Source organism: Mirounga angustirostris, unplaced genomic scaffold (genome assembly GCF_029215605.1).
Source record: "Mirounga angustirostris isolate CCGP_5_RB_7025 unplaced genomic scaffold, mMirAng1.0.hap1 SCAF_2, whole genome shotgun sequence".
NCBI lineage: Eukaryota > Metazoa > Chordata > Mammalia > Carnivora > Phocidae > Mirounga > Mirounga angustirostris.
This window is the reverse complement of record NW_026991710.1, coordinates 167,908,961-167,932,390: the sequence shown is the minus strand read 5'-3', so window position 1 is coordinate 167,932,390 and position 23,430 is coordinate 167,908,961. Positions and strand designations below refer to the sequence as shown.

Sequence of the window (23,430 nt, the reverse complement as noted above, 5' to 3'; positions counted from 1 at the left end):
GGTACAAGGAGGGTTGAGGGGACCATCCCGCCCAAGTCCTCCTGAAGAAACGAGGCCTTCCCCAAGGGCCGACACCGCTAGGAACCCCACACAGCCCTGACACACCGCCCCGACCCCGCGAGGCGTCTACCTACACAAGCCCCCGGCCCCGCACCCCGCCCGCACCCCGCCCGCACCCCGCCGCCGCCAGCGTGGCCGGGAGGGACCCGCGAGCGAAAGGGGCGGGCCCAAGCGGGGCGGCGCCCGCACCCGCGCGCAGGAGACGGTCGGGAGGACGCCTCCGCCCTGAGCTGCGGAGGAACGCACGTACGGGCAGCCGCGCGGCGGCGGGTGCGGCAGCTGCGCGGCGGCAACTACAAATCCCAGGGGGCGCCGAGCCGCAGAGGCGGAAGGGGTGGGCGGGGCGAGGCGAAGTGGGAGGGGCCGGGGCGGCCCAAGGGCCACGCTCCGGCTGCAGGCGCGGCGCGCGGGAGATCATGTCGGGGGGTAGCAGCTGCAGCCAGACCCCAAGCCGGGCTATCCCCGCCACTCGCAGGGTGATCCTCGGCGACGGCGTGCAGCTGCCGCCTGGGGACTACAGCACCACCCCCGGCGGCACGCTCTTCAGCACCACCCCGGGAGGTAGGGGCGGGCTCCGGGTGCGGGCGGTGCGGAGGACTGACTGGGCAGAGCGGGAGGGGTCTGGAGCCGCCTGTAGGACTGGGCGACCGGGCTGAGGGGCGCGGTGACTGGAATAAAGGCATCAAGGAGGCAGCGACGGTCACGGAGGTGGCCCCCGGCAGCCAACAGATGGCCGCTTCCCACTGCCTGCCCTCTGGATGCGTGCTCCCGAGCCCGGGCTGCAAACTGCTCCATTAGTTTCCTCCTCCTGGGAGAGACAGCCGAGTACCCCTACCCAAACAGATACGCACGCTTCCAGAACGACCACATGCCGAGGTGTGCTGCCCCTTGTGGATGTGGGGGCGTTCTGAGGCAGAATAGCGTGGGGTCAGTGTGGCCTGGGAGCTAGGAGAGGCCGGGCCTGGGTTTTTTAGGGGTGGGATGGGCGTTCTCTGTTGGGGTAGACGACTCTTGCAGAATCCTTTTTCCTTCCCGACGTACCCCCCGTTTTGCATTGGGCCAGCACCCTCTGACCGAGGATTTGGGCTGAGGGCGCTCGCCTGCTCCAGCAGCGCCTCACCTGCACCTGTGGCAGGTTGCCCATATACGCTTGTGGGATCTCCGCAGAGGGACCCGGCGCCGCGGGCAGGGCTGTGCAGAAAAACACGTTCTTCTGTCCTGGGGGGAGGGGGAACCGTGTAACCTCCCTGAGCGTGTATGAGGAAGAGGAAGCTGAGCTGGCACGGGTGGGGGCCAGCCTTGGGCTGCCCTCGGGAGCCAGGCATTCCCTCCCAGCCCGGGAGCCCCGCCGCACAGGCGCTGATGAAACCTGCCCGCCCGTTTGCATGATGAAATCCCCGTGGCTCACTACTTCCCTACCATCCTCGCGCTGCCCTCACTCCGCTTTGCCCTTCTCCCCTCCCCTCCACCCTCCTCCACCGCTCCGGCCCAAACGGGGCAGAGAGTGGCGCTCCGTTGAGAGGCAGGGGTGCAGGTGGTGGCGGGCAGAGCGGCAGCCTGGTCCCTTGCCAGCGTCGGGGGCCACATGCTTATGTTCTCAGGCAGCGGCCCCACCACGGGCAAACACTGCCAGATCCGAGGTCTGAGCCGTTTGATCCAAAACATACGCGGTTAGAACTGTTAAGGATCATAGATGTACTTGTTTCATCGGGGCTCCAAACTTGAAAACACATGTCCCTTGCCCAACGTCACACGGTTTTCTCAGATTGAACAAGAAATCGTTCTGAGGGGGGAAATCTCTCTTCGATTAAAAATAATCAAAGGAAAAGTTCTCAGTGAGCCTTGCGCCACCCTTGACTCAAATTCTCTTTTCCTGCTATATAGGTCTTTGTAGTCCACTTGGTGGGCTTTCTCTGTGTCATGCTGTGTCTACCAGAATTTTTCCTGACAATTTTGGAGTTCCTTCAAGTAAGGGTGTGAATCTCTACTTGATCATTTTTAGGTTGGGCACTGAGGCAGGTCTGAAGGCTCAGGTGCTCTTTTTTGCACCCTTTGTTGCTGGATGGGGACAGGTCAGATTGGAAGCCATGGCCAGGGTTACTGTTTGTAGGGAACTCTGATCCACTTCTCACCATGGACTGGGAAATGGGTTTTTGGTTTTGTTTTGTTTTGTTTTGTTTTTTGGTAAACCATAACAAATCTCCCTGCCTTTGAAGGTCTTTATTTGGGAGAGAGGGAAAGGGACACCTGGACCAGAGTGTAACTTTATCTCTGAGGCCAACTGGAAGAAAGCTAGCCATGCCAGGAGCCTAAAGCCAGCTTTCTTGTCTGGAGTGTCCAGCGTGACAGGCACAGCTCACAGTCCATAACCTGGAAAATCACACCTTGCTTCTGCTAACGTCAGCGAGTTTGGTCTGCCTCAGTTAGCCAGGGCTTGGAGTCTTCCTCCAAAGCCCAACCTCACCCTACCTCTTTGCCAAGGCAAAGAGGCTTAACCTAAGGAAAGGTCATTCCTGGCACCCTTTTGCTCTGGTCTAGAGTGCTGTTTCTCATTCCTCAATGTACATATGAATTACTTGGGGACCTCACTTAAATGCAGACTCTGATCTTTTTTTTTTTTTTTTAAGATTTTATTTATTTGACAGAGAGAGACACAGCGGGAGAGGGAACACAAGCAGGGGGAGTGGGAGAGGGAGAAGCAGGCTTCCCGCAGAGCAGGGAGCCTGATGCGGGGCTCAATCCCAGGACCCTGGGATCATGACCTGAGCCGAAGGCAGGCGCTGAACGACTGAGCCACCCAGGCGCCCTGCAGACTCTGATTCTGTAGGTTCTGGGTTTGGGCCTGAGAGTCTACATTTCTAACCAGCTCCCAGTGATTGATCTAAGTACAACACTGAGTGCTCAGAAATTAGTGGAATGTGACTTCCCTCACCTTTTCACACCTCTGGAGTCTGGCAAAAAGTGATGCTTCTAACCAGGTAAACTTCTCTTGAGGTTGGATTTGGCATCAGCCTTCAAACCAGGGTCTGGAGAGAGTCTGTGCAGGTGCCCGCACTAGGTTATTTGCAGGTGTCAGGAGCTCCCGCAGTGTCCGCAGGTCACTCATGCTGGGAATGGAACTGCTGTGTTTGTCCCCAGAGGAACAGGAACAGCAGCTGATTTGAGCCATCTCCACTCTGAAGACGCCAGTTTACTTGCCGTGGTCATTAACCTTTCACAAGCTAAATCACTGGTCTGGTTAGAAGTCTGGAGAACTTCAGAGAAATTTGTTAAAAGGAGTGTTGTGTATGAATATTTGAGCCTGTGGAGGCTTCAAAGTGGCCAGTGACACCACACACGAGCAGAACCTTCGAATGGGTCAGAAATTCTCCTTCCACCCCCACCCATCAACCTTCATGTTCCCTGGCCCATGTTGGATGCTTGACCCCCAAGCCCCCAGGGTTGCTTGGCTGGTAATCATACCCAAACCCAGTACCTGGATAAGGTTAATCAGAGGTAGGCAGGTAGGGCTACAGATGTTACTGGCACCCTGGTTTAGATAAACAAAGTCTGAGGCCATGAAGCTTTTCTTGTAGCAGCTCCCAAGTCTTTGGCTATGGAACAGACAGTGCTGGGAAGAGGAGGAAGTGGGCTGGGCACTGAAGCTAGGGCACAGCCAGTGTCGCGAGGCCTCAGTCACACAGGGGAAGATGATGTCTTCTGATTGCCCAGGGTCTCATTATTAAGGACAGGTTAAGAGAACTTGGACAGTTCTCTCTTAAGGCAGTGAGAGAAGTGTAAGGGGCTCTCTTCTCACACTGTTCTGAGCTTCCTTTTAAAGCATTTAGAACATTCCACACTGTCCCTCATTAAAGACTTTGATGGGGGGGCCTGATATAGAGCACCCCAAGCTCTCTCTGGTTCTAAGGCATTCACCGCATCCAGAACCGGAAGACAGTCTGACCTCAAGGGCTTGGCTCGCTACTTAGGAAGATGGAGACACACCTGAAACAGAATTAGAAGCATCAAAGTTGTAGCCATAGAATGAAGCGATTAGGCAGACACCCCCCACCCTCCATAACCAGTAGAACTTGTATGATTCTCACGGGAGAGTCGCCTCCAAGTCGTCAGCCTGCTAGGCCTTACTTGCTAACAATGCACACATAGCTGTGAGTTTTGGTTTTTTTTAAGATTTTATTTATTTATTTGACAGAGACAGCAAGAGAGGGAACACAGGCAGGGGGAGTGTGAGAGAGAGAAGCAGGCTTCCTGCTGAGCAGGGAGCCCAATGCGGGGCTCGATCCCAGGACCCTGGGATCATGATCTGAGCCAAAGGCAGACACTTAATGACTGAGCCACCCAGGCGCCCCTAGCTGTGAGATTTTAATTGCCTTCCGAGGCTTAAATTTTGTTGTTGTCTTCAATATCCTTAGAGGTAGGCAGGGCCTGATTTGAAAGAGTTTGATTTTTCAACTTATGTAATTTTTCTGAAAGAGCAAAAAAGTCCTTCATTACCAAATTTGGTAACAGGACAGGCAGGGTGGTACCATGTCTGTCTGTTGGTATAAAGCAGTGAGGCATTTTCTCGGATGGGTCTTTATTTGATATCCTTGCAGAGGAGGAATGACATGGGACAGCAGTATGGAAAAGAGGATTGCTTCCCAGGGGGAAGGTTTTTTTGTTTTTTTTTTTAAGATTTTATTTATTTGTTTGACAGAGAGAAACACAGCGAGAAAGGGAACACGAGCAGGGGGAGTGGGAGAAGGAGAAGCAGGCTTCCCGCGAAGCGGGGAGCCCGATGTGGAGCCGATCCCAGGACCCTGGGATCATTACCTGAGTGGAAGGCAGCCGCTGAACGACTGAGCCACCCAGGCGCCCCCCAGGGGGAAGGTTTTTAACGAAGAATGTTCATTTGTACACCTAGATTTTACATGTTCAAACAAACAAACAGAAAACCCGTCACTTTCAGGTCTCAGAGCCACACCCATGCTCTTCCTCCGTTATGATTCATGACAAATGAATCACCTGTATTTGTTTACATGTGTGTTCCCTAGAGCAGAAGGGAAGTTCTTTCCCAGCAGTGTTACTCATCTTCCTATCCTGGCTTTTGAGTGCTGAGTCAGATGTTCAGAAAGTGAAGAGTTGGGGCGTCTGGGTGGCTCAGTCGGTTAAGCGTCTGCCTTCAGTTCGGGTCATGATCCCGGGGTCCTGGGATTGAGCTCACATGGGGCTCCCTGCTCAGCTGGGTGTCTGCTTCTCCCTCTCCTGCTCCACCTGCTTGTGTGCTCTCTCGCTCTCTCTGTGTCAAATAAATAAAATCTTAAGAAAAAAGGGGGGCGCCTGGGTGGCTCAGTTGGTTAAGCGACTGTCTTCAGCTCAGGTCATGATCCTGGGGTCCTGGGATCAAGTCCCACATCGGGCTTCCCTTGCTCTGCGGGGAGCCTGCTGCTCTCTCTCCCTCTGCCTGCCACTCCCCCTGCTGTGCTCTCTCTCTCTCTGTCAAATAAAGAAAATCTTAAAAAAAAAAGAAGAAAATGAAGAGTTGAAAAGACTCCTAGAATGACAGTATTCTCAGGGTAACCTGGCTCCTTTAGCACCAGGCCTGGGTCTGAGCTGGCTTAATAACATTCAAATTTTTCTTTTCTGCCCTTTCAGTTGCAGGGTATATAAAATCATTTACCTTGGAATGTCCCAGGGACAGAACTAACTTTCCCTGAACTTTCTCACTTATACCAGTATTATAGATAACAGTATTTCTAATTCTACTGTTTCAGTTATTGAGCAGAAAGTAGAAGGAAGTGGCCTTTATACGGAACATGTCAGTACTGGGGCCAGGGCCTCAGACACTGGGATGGGTGCTCCTTGTTTACTTGTTTGCACCCAGCATCACTGACTAGGCAAGAGTAAGGCATATCTGCCCGTGACATTTGGATGATCGGGGACACGGGGAGCACAGGGTGTCTTGTAATCCAGTGTCGGTACCCCTGAAAGTTTGCCGAGAGAGCCTGGAGTGTCACAAAACTTAGTAACTTCAGCAACAATGACTTGTTATTTCTCTCCATTCTTTGGGCTGGTTGGGCATTCTTTTATTTATTTATGTATTTATGTATTTATGTATGTATGTATGTATGTATGTATTTATTTATTAGAGACAGAGAGAGAGAGAGAGAAGCAGGCTCCCAAGGAGCAGGGAGCCCGATGCGGGACTCGATCCCAGGACCCTGGGATCATGACCTGAGCCGAAGGCAGACGCTTAACCATCTGAGCCACCCAGGCGCCCTGGTTGGGCATTCTTTGATGATCTTCCTGAGGTTACTCATCTGGCTACATACAGTTGGCAGCTCGATTGTCCTGGGCTTGAAGGTCCAAGATGGCCTTACCCACATGTCTGGGGCATTGCTAGGGACACCTGGAAGGTGGGAGTTCTCTGTCGTCTTGGTCCTCTGCCATTCAGGACTCTAACCTGAGCTTATTTACATGACAGTTTTCAAGGCCCCTTAAGACCTAGGCTCAGAAGTCACATCACATCACATATGCAGTATTCTATTGGTCAGAGCAAGCCACAGGGCTAGCCCAGATTCCAAGAGGGGGGAGATGATTGCTTCGGAATGAGAGGAGCCTTCTCTAGGGCAGGGATGGGAAGAGTTATGGGGCCACATTTTCAGGCGGTCTCCCACAAAGGCCAAGCCTCAAAGTGTGGTCCTTTGAGGGAACTTAGCTGCCCATCCTGCTGTGCGGCCAGGCAGAGCCAAGGCCGGGTATAGAAGCAGACCAGAATCACAAGCCTGTGAATTGCCTGTTGGGTAGAACTGAGGACACCTGGGGCGCCTGGGTGGCTCAGTCGGTTAAGCGTCTGCCTTCGGCTCAGGTCATGATCCCAGGATCCTGGGATCAAGCCCGCATTGGGCTCCTTGCTCAGCGGGAAGCCTGCTTCTCCCTCTCCCACTCCCCCTGCTTGTGTTCCCTCTCTCACTGTCTCTCTCTCTGTCAAAGAAAGAAAGAAAGAACTGAGGACACCTTCCTGAAAACGCTGAGTCATAGATCCTGTACCCCGTTTTCAAGGCCCGACTCAGCTCCCCAAAGCAAACCATACAGGTGGTCGTGATAGCAGGCCCCGGGGCAATACCTTCCGTTTGTGTCATGCTTCCCTTGCTACCTGCTAGCTAGCCTGCCTCCTTTGTCCTCCTCAAGCAGCCAGGCTTTGGGAACACCCTTCAGGGGAGCCCACGCTTGCCCTGCCCACCTGCCCCTGCCCAGCACTCCGATTTGAACATCCTTGATTTTCTGGAGTGCTGGCAGGAACATGGAGTCAAGTTCTGAGCCAGCGGTCCAAAATGTGTAGGAGTGAGAATGCCAGGAGGTGCAGGTGGGTCCAGATCTCGCTTTGGTTTCCTGGTGACACATCCCAGGTCTCCTGCCGTAAAGAGAGTGAGTATGTGTACGCTGATTTCTGTCTCCTGCCCTTTGGAATACAAGGGGAAAGCAGGCCTCTATTAATTTGCTCGGGCTGCCATAACAAAATACCACAGACTGGGGGGCTTCCACAACGGAAAATGTATTTTCTCACGGTTCTGGGGGCTGGAAGTCCAAGAGCAAAGCGCCATTGGGGTTGGTTTCTTTTGGGCCCTTCCCATTGGCTTGCAGACAGCTGTCCTTGTGCTGCTTCTTTACTGGTATCTGTGGTATCTCCCTCTCTGTCCTTTTAATTTTTTTTAAGATTTTTTTTATTTATTTATTTGAGAGAGAGAGCATGCACGCGCAGACTCCCCACTGAGCACGGAGCTGAGGGGCGGGGCAGGGGGAGCTCAGTCCCACAACCTCGAGATCATGACCTGAGCTGAAACCCAGAGTAGGATACCTAACCGAGCCACCCAGGCGCCCCACCCCCCCTACTTAGGACACCTGTATATCGGATCAGGGCCCCACCCTAACAGCCTCATTTTAACTTAATGACCTCTTTAAAGACCTTATCTTCAAATACAGTTTCATCGAGGTACTGGAGGTTGGAGCTTCAGCAAATGACTTTGGATGTGGTGTGGCGGCAATTCACGCAGAAAACAGGGCCCCTCCCTTTTCCAACCATAGTTTTTGTTGCTATGTAACGAGGCATTTCAGATGGGCACTCCCTGTTGGTAATGAATTCCAGGGGTAGCCTTAGCCTGTTCTGCACAGGTGCATTTTGAAGTGTTTGGAGGCAAGTGAGGGAAGGAGAAGGAGCTTAGCCAGCCCTTAGAATAATTGCTTCAGCTATTTTGTTCTGGATGTTTCTGCAAAAGCCTTATCTATGCTAAATTATTTTCAGATAAAGTGGACTATTCCCTCACATGTCAGGGCCTCACAGGTGAGAGGGCCCTTCGTCACTCATTGATTGCCCTCATTTGGTATTTAAGGAGCTTTGTAACATTTCTGGCCCCTGAGAAACATCCAGATCTTGGTTCTCTTTGCAGATAGGGTCAGAAGTGAAGAAAAATCTCGGACCAAGCACACTCTGGTTCTCTACCCAAGATGTTCTCCCTGACAAGGTGGCTCAGCTTGCTAAACAGACTGCCTGGTGTGTGGTGGGCAGGGAGGGAGACCCCTGGTAGCCCCTGTGGGTTTGCCTCCACGATGGCAAGAGCTGAATGTAAAATGATCCGGAGTATTTAGTTCACAGGCTGCCGGCTTGCATCTGAGCATAGGCATTTGAGCCTCCCCCTGAGTGTGTTGTGAAACACTCTCCCTTTCCCTGGAATGGGAACAGCAGTTCTAGGAATTCTGTTCTTGTACTCTTGCTAGGTCTCACGTCCCCCCAGCTCAGGGGAAGAATGTTTCCGCCACGGGAGGCACAGGGGTCAATTTACAGGAGTCATGGCCAGCCCCGGTTTGAGCCTGAGTGTGGGTACTGTGGGAAGGAGGAGAAGAGTTCAGGACAGTCCTCTCAGGGAACATCCTGTTCTGGCCAAATACTCAGAAGAATAGGTAAAAGTCAGAAGACCCCTGAGCCATGGCAGCTTGGCTAGTTTTAAACAGAGGTTGGTGTCGAGGATTAGAGGCAATACAGGCTAGGTCTGCCTCTGGGGGCAGCCTGTCTGAGCCTCAGTTTCCTGTGTCTGAGTTGAGGATACTGTATCTCCCTTGTGGGGAGTAGGGGAATGGGAGCACGGAGACCTGGCGTATCAGGCTATAAGCGCAGCGTCTGGCCCACAGACAGATCATGATTTCATCTTCACAGTACTCCTGTGAGGTGAGTTAGTACCCTCCTCTTTTCTTTTTTCTTTTTAGATTTTATTTATTTGAGAGGGAGAGAGAGACAAGAGATAGTGAGAGAGAGCACAGGTGGGGAGGAGAGGGAGAAGCAGGTTCCCCACTGAGCAGGGAGCCCGATGCGGAATTCGACCCCAGGACGCTGGGATCATGACCTGAGCCGAAGGCAGACGCTTAACGACAGAGCCACCCAGGCGCCCCGAGAGTTGTACTCTTAACCGACTGAGTCACCCAGATGCCCCAGACTGTGTAGTTCTTTTTTTTTTAAGATTTTATTTATTTGTCAGAGAGAAAGAAAGAGAGAGAGAGGGAGCGCACACAAGCAGAGGGAGTGGCAGGCAGAGGGAGAAGCAGGTTCCCCACTGAGCAGGGAGCCTGATGCGGGACTCGACCCCAGGACGCTGGGATCATGCATGACCTGAGCCAAAGGCAGACGCTTAACCGACCGAGCCATCCAGCGCCCTAGTACCCTCCTCGTAAGAGCTGAGGAATTCAGCTGCCATTCGGGGTTGAGGGGCTGGCACACCACACCCAGGTTTGAGCCCAGGACTTGTGCCTCCAAGCACTGTGCTATTTGCACCACACAGACCACCTGCCAATAACAAGATCCCCAAAATAAATGGTAGCGAGTCAGAGCTGAAACAGACCCTAAAGATTACCTATAAAGCCTGGCACATGGTTGGTGCTTTAAAAATAGTTTGAGCCTAGTACACTGCCTTTGTTTATAGGTGAGGAAAACATGCCCGAGGGGAATGTCTGCATTCTTTTTTTTTTTTTAAGATTTTATTTATTTGAGAGAGAGAGAGCACAAGCGCGGGGCGGGCGGGGGGGGGGGGGTGCAGAGGGAGAGGGACAAGCAAACTCCCTGCCGAGCAGGGAGCCCGACGGGGGCTTGATCCCAGGGCCCCGGGATCACGACCCGACCCAGACGCTTAACCAGCCGAGCCACCCAGGCGCCCCGGGAGGTCTGCATTCATTGTACGTTCAAGCAAACTGTCATCACCACAAGCATGCCTTGAGAAAAAATGCCATTGTTGTATTTGGTGCACATCTGAAGTTTATTTAAAGTCCTGAATGACGCTGGCTTACCAAACATGCCAAAGCTCATGTTGATTCTTGAAGCCTGTTTCTGTGGGCCAAAGAAAGGATAGAGGGTGCCTTACCCTCCCCCCTCCCCCCCAATCCCTTTTCAGGGTTGCATCCCTCCCCTCTGATTTGTCCTAGCTCTGACCATATAACTGGTCCCTCAAATATGTCACCTGAAGCCATGCCAGTCGTAAAAGCTAGGATTTGTTTGTATAGGTCTTATCTTGTGCCAGCCACTGTTCTAATCCACCCCATAACCCTATGAAGTTGGGAGTTAAAGTCTGACATGGACAGGGCCTAGCACGCAACAGCCCAGAGAGGTGCTGGAGGGGCAGGCTCAGCGTTCCACTTACCCTGTCCAGCAGAGAGCCCCCGAGGCTTTCTAGGGAGAGTAGGGAGAGTCTACCTAGTTCCAGCCAAGGCCATTTAACTTGACTTACTAGAAAAGGAGATTCTGACCCTATATCCTTATTTATTTGTTTGCTTAATGCCCTATGCATCAGAGGTTTTGTATTAAAAAACAAAATATGCTCAGTGTAAAAGATGTTCACTTTGCCTGGATTATCTCACTCCCCCAGAGGTCATCAGACATAAAATACATACAATTCTGTGACTTTGTTTCACATGATATGTCATGGACAATGTACACTTGTTCCAAATAGTAACCGTACAGCATCGAATTGTAGGTCTGATCCATAATTTAATCTGTCATGTAATATTAAAAAAAAATCAGAGTTTTACATACATATGTGTGTGTGTGTATGTTATTCTGTCTTCTTTTGTATGGGCTTGATTTTTTCTTTTAAAGATTTTATTTGAGAGAGAGAGAGAGAGAGCGCGCGAGCATGGGGGGGGAGGGGCAGAGGGAGAAGCAGACTCCCAGCTGAGCAGGGAGCCTGATGCGGGACTGGATCCTGGGACTCCAGGATCATGACCTGAGCCAAAGGCAGTTGCTTAACCAACTGAGCCACCCAGGCACCCTGTATGGGCTTGATTTTTTTCCATAATAAAAGTATGTCAAAGTCATACGTAAGTTGTTTATATACGTAAATAGTTAAATCTCAAGATTACTAAAAGACTCCTAACAAAGCAGTAACCTCTTGCCTCTCCACCCCCCGCCCCACTCTTTAGAAGCAACTAACATTTTCCAGCTCTTTTTTGGGGGATATACCCCCATATTTCTTTTTCTGGACTTACTGTTAGATGAGGACTTATTATTATTTGTACACCCTTCTCTTCCCATTCCCCAGTATAGCTATATCACAATTTTTTTTTAAAGATTTTATTTATTTATTTGACAGAGAGAGACACAGCCAGAGAGGGAACACAAGCAGGGGAGTGGGAGAGGGAGAAGCAGGCTTCCCGTGGAGGAGAGAGCCCGATGTGGGGGTCGATCCCAGATCCCGGGATCATGACCTGAGCCGAAGGCAGACACCTAAGGACTGAGCCACCCAGGCGCCCCTGTATCACAAATTTTTAAAAAATACGCATTATTTTTATTACTACGACCCTTGATGAGCCAGGTAATTATTGTACAACTTTTTTTTTTTAACAATCTGTTTTCTTTAAGATTTTATTTATTTGTAAGAGAGAGAGAGCACAAGCAGGAGAATCTGCAGGCAGAGGGAGAAGCAGGCTTCCCGCTGAGCAGGGAGCCCAATGTGGGACTCGATCCCAGGGTCCTGGGATCATGACCTGAACTGAAGGCAGACCTTTAACCAACTGAGCCACCCAGGCATCCCTAACTTTTTTTTTTTTAAGATTTTATTTATTTAAGAGAGAGCACAACAAGTGGGGGAGAGGGGCAAAGGCAGAGGGAGAAGCAGGTTCCCAGCTGAGCAGGGAGCCTGACCCGGGGCTCAATCCCAGGACCATCAAATCATGACCTGAGCCGAAACCAAGAGTTGGACGCTTAACCAACTGAGCCACCCAGGTGCTCCATTATACAACTTTTTAAAAAATAGTTAATAGGGCCACATGGGTGGCTCATCATTGGGCGTCTGCCTTCGACTCGGGCCATGATCCCAGGGTCCTGGGATTGAGTCCCGCGTCGGGCGCTCTGCTCAGCGGGAGGCCTGCTTCTCCCTCTCCCACTCCCCCTGCTTGTGTTCCATCTCTGGCTTTCTCTCTCTCTGTCAAATAAATAAAATCTTTTTTAAAAATGTGGTTAGTTTTGGGTTTCAGCTCTTGGTTTCGGCTCAGGTCATTATCTCATGGGTCTTGAGACTGAGCCAGTCTCAGGCGTTGCACTCAGCGGGAGAGTCTGCTTAAAGATTCTCTCCCTCTGCGCCCCCAACCATTCGCATGAGCACTCATGCGCATGTGTGTGTGTGTGTTTGCACGCGTGCTCTCTCTCTCTCTCTCTCAAATAAGTAAATCTTTAAAATGTAGTTAGTTTTAGGGCGCCTGGCTGGCTCAGTCCATAGACCATGCGACTCTTGATCTCGGTTGTGAGTTTGAGCCCCACATTGGGTATAGAGATTACTTTAAAAAAATGTGCTTAGTTTTCATTCAAATAAGTCTTCCACACACCCCAGCAGCTCTAAAATACTAAACAAAATACAGTTTTACACACAAAATCTGACTTCTGGATTTATCAGTCCATTTTTTTTTCCCTCTGTCCAGAACTGTCCGGAACTGACAGGCTCTGGACCTGCCATGTAGCTGCTGATAGGAGATTCCCTGAAGCCCTTCCTCTTGGTCTAATTTTGGTAGAATATTCCTCCTGTAGTGTTCTGAAAATGCCTCTACTCTACTTTTACTTGATTGGTATTTGACGGTGTAAAACCAGGCCGGAATGGATTCTCCCTCAGGATTACGAAGGCATTGACCTACCATCTTCAGACTTCCAGCATTGCCATTGAAAACGTTTATGCCGGGGCGCCTGGGTGGCTCAGTCGTTAAGCGTCTGCCTTTGGCTCAGGTCATGATCCCAGGATCCTGGGATCGAGCCCCGCATTGGGCTCCCTCCTCTGTGGGAAGCCTGCTTCTCCCTCTCCCACTCCCCCTGCTTGTGTTCCCTCTCTCGCTTTGTCTCTGTCAAATAAATAAATAAAATCTTAAAAAAAAAAAAAAAAGAAAGAAAGAAAACGTTTATTCCATTCTTTTTTTTTTTTTTTTAAGATTTTATTTATTTTTTTGACAGAGAGACACAGCGAGAGAGGGAACACAAGCAGGGGGAGTGGGAGAGAGAGAAGCAGGCTTCCCACTGAGCAGGGAGCCCGATGCGGGGCTCGATCCCAGGACCCTGGGATCATGACCTGAGCCGAAGGCAGACGCTCAACCGACTGAGCCACCCAGGCGCCCCCGTTTATTCCATTCTTATTCCCAATCCTTGTGTGCACCTGTTGTATTTTTCCCTTTCTGGAAGATTTTAGGATCTTTTTATCCAAACGATTGTGAAATTTAACAATGAATGTTATGTTGGTTTTTTTAATTCATTACACAGGAGGACACTCAAAGGGCATTTCAAGACTGCTCTCTTTCAATTCCGTAAATTTTTCTCTTTTTTTGTTTTTTTCAGTAAATTCCTTCTAGCAGTTTCTCCTTTCTCTCTTTCTTGACTTTCTATTATCTGATACTAGATTTCTAATTTGGTTTTTTTTGGTTTGTTTTTTTTTTTTTTGCCTGTTACCTTTTTTCCTTTCTGTTCTTTAAAGTCTTCAAAAAGTTTAAAAGTTTAAAAACAGTACTGAGTCCCTTTACTATTTCCTTCTGTCAGTTTGTTTGGATCTCTCCATAGATGTTGTAAGTTTTTCTCAGAAATGTGTGGAGGCATCCGGCTGGTTATGTTTAAGAGTGAGTACTGCAGAACTGACTAGAGGCCCTTTGCGAGATGTGGAGGCTGGTGGGCTCAATCTGGTGGCTAGCTGCTGTTTTTCATCCAGAACCCCCTTCCCAAAATCAACATCAGTCGGTCTTTATCTTTGCTCTTTATTCTGAAGCCGGGAAGAGCTAGGCGTTTGAGTCTCACCATTCGGGAGGTCGACTTGAAATTAATTTCCCTGTCTTCCCCTCCCTCATGGAGTGAGGGGCCTAGGGCATCTCTCCTTATTGTTAGCCCCATTCCCATTTTCCATTATGCCTCTAATTCCTGAACCTTCCTGGGTTCCTCCAGAACCCCACTTCCTATTGTAACATCCACCCCTACCTCCCTGCATTTAGATGCTACCCTCATCCTCTCTGTTAGAATTATTCCTCCATTCACTTTCTGTTTTCATATATTGTGATTTGGGGTACCAATGTGAGCCCCACTTGCTTCCAACTTGAGTATGTGCTTCTGTTTCTTTGTTTCTGGGTGTTTGCATGATTTTTGAGAGAAGTAGCAGGGAAAAAAATGTCTTAGCTTTGCCATCTTGAAGCTACCTAGAGCCTCAGAAGTTCTTCATGCTCTTGGTTGTAGAAGCCTAACAGAGTTGCGTCATTTTCCCTAATATAGAGAGAGAGAGTAGGCCCTCAGTTATAGAGTATTACGTGGAAACTGCCAGGGGTGATACCCACATACCCCAGAGCCCACACCTGACCAACACCCTCCAGCTATTGCTGCTCAGTGTCTTACAGGGACCTTGGCACCCCCCCCACCCCGGTTTCCACTTCCTGTTCTTGTATGCAGGCCAAGTCCCCAGCTCTGGTAGACTGCATTTCAGCCAAGGGTGCCTATTTTTGACAATATGAGACTGTGTGTTTTGTTGTTTGTCTCATCTGTGGGAGACAGAGGGAATTTCCAGAAGATCACTGTTGGCTGAAGCTGTGTGGTGGTGCATCCCATGAAGGGATGGAAGAATTGAGGGTTGAAAAGCTAAAGCTGCTTCCGTAGGAAACATTTCCACTACCTTGATTGCCGTCTCATATTCCTCCCTGACCCCAGGTGAGTCAGAGGGGGCTTGGGGTCCCTTCCGAGGCTTGGCGCCCTTTGTCAGCTGACTTTCTGAACACCATCGTCCCACCCCCCTTGCAGGCTCCCTCCCCAGCTAAAATACTCTGATGGTGGGCGTCTTGGGCGCTGCCTCTGCTGGCATTTAGTTTCTGGGTTTTATTAGCTCAAATGAGGATTCTTACTCTTAAACAACTGCCCTAGGTGTAGGACAAAAGGCACAGAGGCTCTTTTTCTCTTTTAAGTATAATTAAGGATTTAAAAATTGCCTGGTGCCACTTCCCAGTATACACCCCCTAAGAATTGAAAGCAGGGTCTTGAAGAGCAGTATTTACAGCAGTATTTATTCACAATAGCCAAAAGGTGGAAGGAAGCTAGATGTCTGTGGATAAACAAAATATGGTATATCCATGCAGTGGAGTATTAGTCAGCCTTAAAAAGTAAGGAAGTTCTGACACATCATCCACATGTGGACATTATGCTAAGTGAAATAAGCCAGTGACAGAAAGACAAATACTGTATGATTCCACTTATATGAGGTTCCTAGAGCAGCCCAATTCATAGAGACTGAAAATAGAATCGTGGTTTCCAAGGGTTAGGGGGAAGAGAAATAGTTGCTATTTCCTGGGTATAGAGTTTCAGTTTTACAAGATGAAAGCGTTTGGAGATTGGTTGCACAACCCTGTGAATGTACTCAACTGTATACTTAGGAGTGGTTATGATGGTAAATTTTATGTTATTTGTATTTTACCACAATGTAAAAAAAATCTCTGGACGCTCATGACTTTAAAGAGCTTCTCCAAGGGCGCCTGGGTGGCTCAGATGGTTAAGCGTCTGCCTTCGGCTCAGGTCATGATCCCAGGGTCCTGGGATCGAGTTCCACATCGGGCTCCCGGCTCAGCGGGGAGCCTGCTTCTCCCTCTGACCCTCTCCCCTCTCATGCTGTTTCTCTCTTGCTCGCTCTCTAAAAAATAAATAAAATCTTTAAAAAAAAAAAAAAAAAAGAGCTTCTCCAGAAGCTGCTGACCCCCTGGTTCTTTCTTTCTTTTTCTTTTTCTTTTTTTTTTTAAGAGAGGAAGAGAAGTAGGGGAGGGGCAGAGAGAGAGGGAGAGAGAAAATCTTAAGTAGGCTCCATTCCCAGGTCAGAGCCCGATGTGAGGCTTGAGCTCACAACCCTGAGATCATGACCTGAACCGAAACCAAGAATCGGATGCTTAGGGGCACCTGGGTAGCTCCGTTCGTCAAGTGTCTGACTCTTGCTTTTGGCTCAGGTCATGATCTCAGGGCGTGGGATCGAGCCCCAAGTCAGGCTCTGTGCTCGGCGGGGAATCTGCTTGAGGATTCTTTCCCTCTGCCTGTCCCCTTGCATGCACATGTGTGCATGCGCTCTCTCTATCTCAAATGAATAAATAAATCTTTAAAAAAAAAAGACACTTAACCGACTTTCCCAGTTGCCTCCCTCCAGCTTTGCTTTTTTTGTTGCTTTGTCCACCAAAGAATAGGGAACAAAAAAAGCAAAGCTGGAGGGAGGCAAGGACAGGGCAGATTCTTGCCGAGCCTTGAGGATCAAGAAACAAAGAGTGGTCCATCTCTGAAGCCAGGGCATTTACCCTCAAGGAGAAGGCACTGTTGTTCTCCATTTGTAGCCTCCTGGGCTCATAAGCACTCAGCCCTTCATGTTACAGATGAAGAAACTGAGGCCCAGAGTGGGGAGGAGCAGAGGGCCTTGTGCACAAGGTCACACAGCCAGTTGGTAGCAGAGCCTCCAAGGCAGCCTGGGTTCTGTGTGCTTTGCTTTACACCCTCCCACTAGGAAATGTGAGCTGTGGACTGTGGCCCACAGGGTGGTGATGACAAGGCTGCAGCATTCCTGCCTCTCAGGCAAGGAGCATGAGACGGGGTAACTGCCTAGTTAGGGCCACAGTCAGACGGGGACCTGAAAGGAGGGAAAGTGCATCTTTTGGTATCTCCTTACCATTTTTCTGCTCCTCATATTCCAGCCCTCAGCAAAAAGACCCCCAAACCCATGCACTCAGACTCAGAGCTCAGGGGTGCAAATGGGTTCCTCTCCTGGGGCCGCTCACAGGCTGGTGCTCAACATTGAGACATGGATCCCCACTGTTGGAATGTCACTCATTGTAGCCCTTAAGTGGGGAAAATACTCCAGGTTTATTGATAAGGACATTCCTGAAGTCTTAAAATCATCGCTTCTAAACTCCGGCACTCATATTCCATCTGCAGTTTGTACTGTACCTTGTCTTCTGTTTGTATATATATTTAGTATTTGTCTTTATATCCTTTACCTTTTTAACTTAGTCTTTGTTATTTTATTATATGTATTATTTATAACATATATACCGTTATCATGTTCAGTGATATCCTATCATATATTAAAAGGAAACTTGATATCATGACTATATATGGAAAACCAGATTCACTTACCATAAATAGAAGGTAACTATAAAAAGAAATATAGTGACACCAAGACAGTTTTAAATTCTAGCTGGATTCCACTGCCTGCAGAAGGCTTTGAGCCTGAGGCCTGCTCTTTGTTGAAAAGGAAGAATCAGAGTGTGAGGGAGGTGTTGAAGATGTTACTACTACCATCCTGGTGCTTAGAGGTCATCCTGAGTAAACAAGGACCCAACATGAATCACCTCTCACTAGTCACTGTTCTTTGATGAAATCAGCTGGGGCACAAGAATCCTTGGTCCTGACTGTAGAAGATGTTCCTTTTTAAGGTATCACTCAGGCAACCGCCCTCACAAGGTGGGTCCTGGGTGTGGTTTAAGGGTAGTGAATAACTGCAGCAGACTTGGTCCTCACCCTGGGGTGAAGCTTGGGAAAGGAGAGCAAAGAGGGAGTGGATAGAACATAGACCACATGCAAGCCCTGAGTGCGGTGACACATCAGAGCGGGTGTCACAGGGGAGACGGGCTTAGCAGGAGCCCATGCGTCACTCCTGTCCACAAAGCCCAGGTGGGAAGCGTTCTCATTTTTTACTAGTTTGGGGGAATCACTCAATTTTCCCTTTGCTCATCTGTAAAATGGAGTTATAGATTCTGGATATCCTATGAGGGTACTGTAAGGACTGAATTGAAAAATGAATAAAAATGTACCTTGTTGGGGCGCCTGGGTGGCTCAGTCAGTTAAGCGTCTGCCTTCAGCTCAGGTCATGATCTCAGGGTCCTGGGATCGAGCCCCACTTCATCAGGCTCCCTGCTCAGCAGGGAGTCTGCTTCTCCCTTTCCCTCTGCGCCACCCCCCCCCCCCCGCTAGTGCTCACTCTCTCTCTCTCTCTTAAATAAATAAAAAACATATACCTTCTGTAGTATTGGGTATGATTGTCCTGAGTCTGCCTGCTCCCCCCCTCTCTTTTTTTTTTGCATTTTTTTTCTTAAGTAAACTCTAACCCCAAGGTGGGGCTCAAATTCATGACCCCAAGATCAAGAGTCACATGCTCTGCTGACTGAGCCCGCCAGGCACCTGGGCCTCACTCCTCCTTGGTCCAGCTTCTGCAGAAAAACCTGCTGCCTCTGCTACAGCCATGCCTCAAAGAAGTGGAAAATAAGCAGGCAGGAGGTTTGAAATGGCTTTTTCAATGTCCCTGTCCCCCCCTCCAGGTACCAGGATCATCTATGACCGGAAGTTCTTGATGGAATGTCGGAACTCACCTGTGACCAAAACACCTCCACGGGACCTGCCCACCATTCCCGGAGTCACCAGCCCCACCAGTGAGGAGCCCCCCACAGAGCCCAGCCAGAACCACCTGCGCAACAGCCCAGAAGATAAGCCGGCTGGTGGTGAGTAACAGGGCTTGGCCAGGCTCTTCCTCAGGAAAGGAACATATGCAGCCGGTGGAGCCCCTTCAAAGAGGAAATTTGAGCGAGGGGAATGATGGTCACTGCCCCCCTTCTGTGGAGCAGCTCAGAGACCAGACACATGGGGCTGGGGGGGTCGGTAGAACTTTCAACGGTACCAACTTTCCCCATGAAAGGAGTCCAAGAACTCCAGGAGAGGTGATTTGGCCCCATCAGGTAATGTAATTCATGGGGAGCTTGTTTGAAATGAGGAGGACTCCACACAGCAACTTTCATAAGCATGACCCTTGGTATTATTGTCCCTGAAGCATTTCCTCGTGTCTGCCACACTTGGGACACACCCATGATGTGCATGTGCAGGACATGACTTATCAAAGATACGGTAAACTTGCCCTCTAGGGAATTACAGGTCTACAGGATGAGAAAGGCATCCAGGATATTGACCCACTAGTGGATCCACTAGTGGATTCTTGATGAAGACAGAAACAATGCAACCAGGTGTTTCTGCAGGCTTGACATGGGGCGGCAGGGTCCTTCCTGGTATCTCACCCCACTTTTCCCCTAAATCAGAGCGACCACCCCAGTGGAGGTTGTGGGTGTGAATGCACTCTGTGTGGCATCATGACTAGCTCGCCAGAGCATCTCAGCTCTCTTGCTGTGGGAGGATGAAGTGTAAGCACTTGCAGACAACCTGAGTCAGATCGGAACCCGCTGACCCTTCACCCGGAAGGCAGTGGACCAAGGCCAGAGAGGAAGCAGCTGGGACCTCAGGCTGGGCTGGCCCTGCTGACAGCAACAGAGTCTATCTACCCAGGGTCTGCAGGACATGATTCATAATTACCCTGGGAACCCCACAGCCCCTGACCGGCAGCCCTTGCCTTGCACTGCAGACTTGGAGAACGGTGGGAAGGAGGGCGGCGGGGAGGTGTACTTGGGCACACGTGGAGCAGTGTGAAGGACAGCTCCAGGCAGTGTGGTCACCTGCCTTTCGTTAAAGGATGCAGAGAAGGATGGATAGATTCATGTGGTCAGTTCCATGGTGCTTCCCACCCACCTCTTTGCCTCAAACCAGACTAGAAGTCGAGGATGGAGGGAGTCACACCTGACATTGTGGAACCATCACTACCTGACGGGTGTGCCAAAGTCCTCCCAGTTTCTGGAGCTGTGCTCACCCATAGCAGATGCAAGGCTGGCCCAGAGATGCCCAGGCTGACCAACCCTGAACCCACAATAAAGGCCTAAGAGTTCCGTTGTGATGGTGAGGGATGGACATAATTTTTCATTTTGCTTAATAGGATATTAGCCAAAGTTCCTACCCTCGGGCCATGTATTTGTGTAAATATAACCAGAAGATATGGTCATTTTCCCCGTGGGGGCCGGGGTGGGCATCTCGGGATATAGAACCTCAAAGCAGCCTTACCCAGGAGATCATGAATGAGGCAGCTCCATTAAAGAAAACAACCTCCTGCAGCATGAGTTGCTTGGAGGTTTTTGTGGAAAGAGAGAGGGTGAGGGCAGTGAGTAGCTGAATTACCAAAATAACTCCTTTACTACAGAGTCAGGCTATTCTGTGGGCAGTTGGACATACACCTAGTAGGTTGTATTACCATCTTCTAAACCAAGGTGGGACACATGCTCAAAAAAGGTTTATGTTTAAGGAACATTCTTCCATGAGGTTGTATTTATATCAAAGCCAAGTAACCATTCACTCTTGTTAAAAACAATAAAAATTATTTAAAAATTCAAGACTGTCACTTCTCCTGTGGGGAGACCCGGTCTCTGCTCTTCCTTTAGGATTGGGGAAGAGAGCACAGCTGGACCTCAGGCCTGTTTCCAGGACTTCCTAGTGGAGTCCTGCCCTCCCTCCATTCTCCTTGGCCCCTACTCTTGTAGGAACAACAAAATGAAAATTAACGTCTCTCCCTGGCCTCTAAAATGTGAGCCCTACCATTCACCCGTTGCTTACCTGGCCGTCTGTCCTTTCTCTCCCCAGGTGAAGAGTCACAGTTTGAGATGGACATTTAAAGGACCAGCCATTGAATCGAGCAGTGCCTCTGGGCCCCCCTGGCCCTTCTCGGGAGAAGAGTCACACCAGTCAGGCCTTTTGCGAGTCATAATCCTGGGCAGGCATTGAGCCATGGGGTCAGCCATCCTGGCCCTCCGCTCCCTCACTCAGGGCACCTTCTCCCCCTTCCTCTTCGTGAACACCAGCAGATACCTCCATGTGCCTCCATTCATGCAGAAGCTGCCACCCTAACAGGAGTGACTCTCGTGAGCACACCCTGCAACCCAGGGCCAGGATCGGACGTGGTGGAGCCCTTTTGAGTGATTATCCAGCTCTTCCAGCCCCATCCTCTGGGGGCGCACCCACCCCTTCCTTAGTGCGTGGTGTGCGTGGGATAACTCCCCTCCCCCTCCTTCCCCAAGAGAGGAAATAAAAGCCACCTTTGCCCTAGGGCCAAAAGTTGGCCCCTGTCTGAGCTCTTTTCAACTCCATATGGATAACTAACACCAACTACTATTTGTACTTCTAAATACTTGCCTATACGTTATCTCATTTGATTCTCACACTGAACGGAGAAGGTAAGTAGACTGTTATCCTCATTGTACAGGTCAGAAGACTGGCTCAGAGAAGTAAAACGCATACCAGTAAATGACAGATGGGACTGGCTTTGAGCTATGCTGCTCTCTTAGCTCCTGTTATTCAGTGGTGGATGCAATTTCTTTTCTGGGCTTTGTCCCCCAAGCCTGTCAAGTGACCCCGTTCCCTTCGTTCTGGGGCCCATTCCCTGCAAGAGTTCAAGGGAAGAACCTGAGCCTTGGATGATATAGTGTGTCTTTGACCTATGCATCCCTCATATTTGTCCATTGATCCCTCTGTGTGAGCTTCCCGGGGGGACACAAACATGAGACAAGTGCTCTGCCTTGAGGATTTCACTGAAGCCTAAGATTTGCCCAGAAGGAAAGGTAGTATAAAAGATTGTATAGGATCCGTTACCAGAGAATGGTCCATGCAAGTAGAGGCTTCATGGAGGTGATGCTGCAGCTGGGGTCCTGCGAAGGAGTGGGCTGAGGAGAGGCAGGGGCCCAGTATTGCCAAGATCAAGTGGTCTTGGAGAACCAGGGCATTCAAGCACAAGATGTCAAATTGCCCACTTTAGCCAGAGCCGGCAATTTGTGTGGGTGGGGACAGCTTTTATAAATGGCCATAGAAGGGCCAGATTTCTAAGGGCCTTGAATGGCGGCCAGAGGGCTTGCTGAGAAGTAGCAGGTGTTTCTCATTACAGATATGTGGGGGTGAATGGCCTTTGGCCAAGAGGCAATGGCTGACCTGGACCTTACAGTTCTGGACTCCTAGTACTTGTCAAATTGCCATTTGGGGAGCAGCAGGCCTTAGTGGCCAAGCCCTTTGCCTGGCCTTTCCTACAGCTGAGTTGGAGTCCCCTCCCCTCACAGGGACTATGGAGGCAGCTGGAATCTGTGTGCCTGGGGAGGGCATATGGAAGGGCCCAGCCCTAGTGGCATGCAGGCTTCAGGCACACAGCATACCCTTTGCATGTAGATAGAAAGCGAGACTGAGGGGCCACCGCCAGAGCAAAGACAGCTAAAGCTCCAACTAGGATCAGGATAGAGACCAACCAGCCTTCCCAGTCCCTTAGCTTTCCAGTAAAAGCATCCAACCTGAGGTCTTGCTCACAAGTCTGCATGATATGTCCATTCCCCTTGGTCCTACATCTTACAGTCCAAGAGAGGGTAAAAAATAGGCTTCTCTGACAATAAGAAAATCATTTACAAGTTGTACACCTTTCCCAGTGAACACAAGTATCCTCCAGAAAACCCAGGTGTTTTTAAAGATTTAGAGCGAGCATGGGGGGGGGGGGCGTGCAGAGGGAGAGGGAGAATCCTCAGACTCCCCGCTGAGCACAGAGTCTGATGGGAAGTGGGGTGGGGCTTGATTCCAGGACCCTGAGATCATGACCTGAGCCGAAATCCAGAACCAGTTGCTTAACTGACTGAGACACCCAGGCACCTCTCTTGAGCATCATTTTAGCTGGGTGCTATGAAATGGTGAAGATCTATGACAGAGAGAAGGCTCCTGTGCCCCAATTTAACATCCCAGTGTACTGAATCTTAAAGCTTTTGTGGGATGCCCTAGGAAACCATCAGAGTTTGGCTTGGGAACCTAGGGACAACTGGGGGGCGGACCACTGCCACATGCTGTGAGCCAGGGAATACAAAGAAGTGTCTTAAGCCGTGGTGTGTGTGCCCTAGGTATTACAACCTGGTCTGGAGATGCGAGGTACCGCGGATAGTAGAAGGACACCTAGAAATGTCATAAAGCGATACTTCTGTGGTTGTCCAGTGGGT

At 50.1% G+C, this 23,430-nt stretch overlaps 1 protein-coding gene across 1 annotated transcript; it reads left to right on the top strand.

Moving 5' to 3' along the window:
* The first annotated feature begins 412 nt into the window (after positions 1–412).
* Positions 413–21,542, top strand: EIF4EBP1 (eukaryotic translation initiation factor 4E binding protein 1). The gene is made up of 3 exons (XM_045879841.2): positions 413–621; positions 18,865–19,044; positions 21,056–21,542. Exons 1-3 carry the CDS (start codon positions 477–479, stop codon positions 21,085–21,087), a joined length of 357 nt encoding a protein of 118 aa, XP_045735797.1. The 5' UTR covers positions 413–476; the 3' UTR covers positions 21,088–21,542.
* Positions 21,543–23,430: the final 1,888 nt, after the last annotated feature.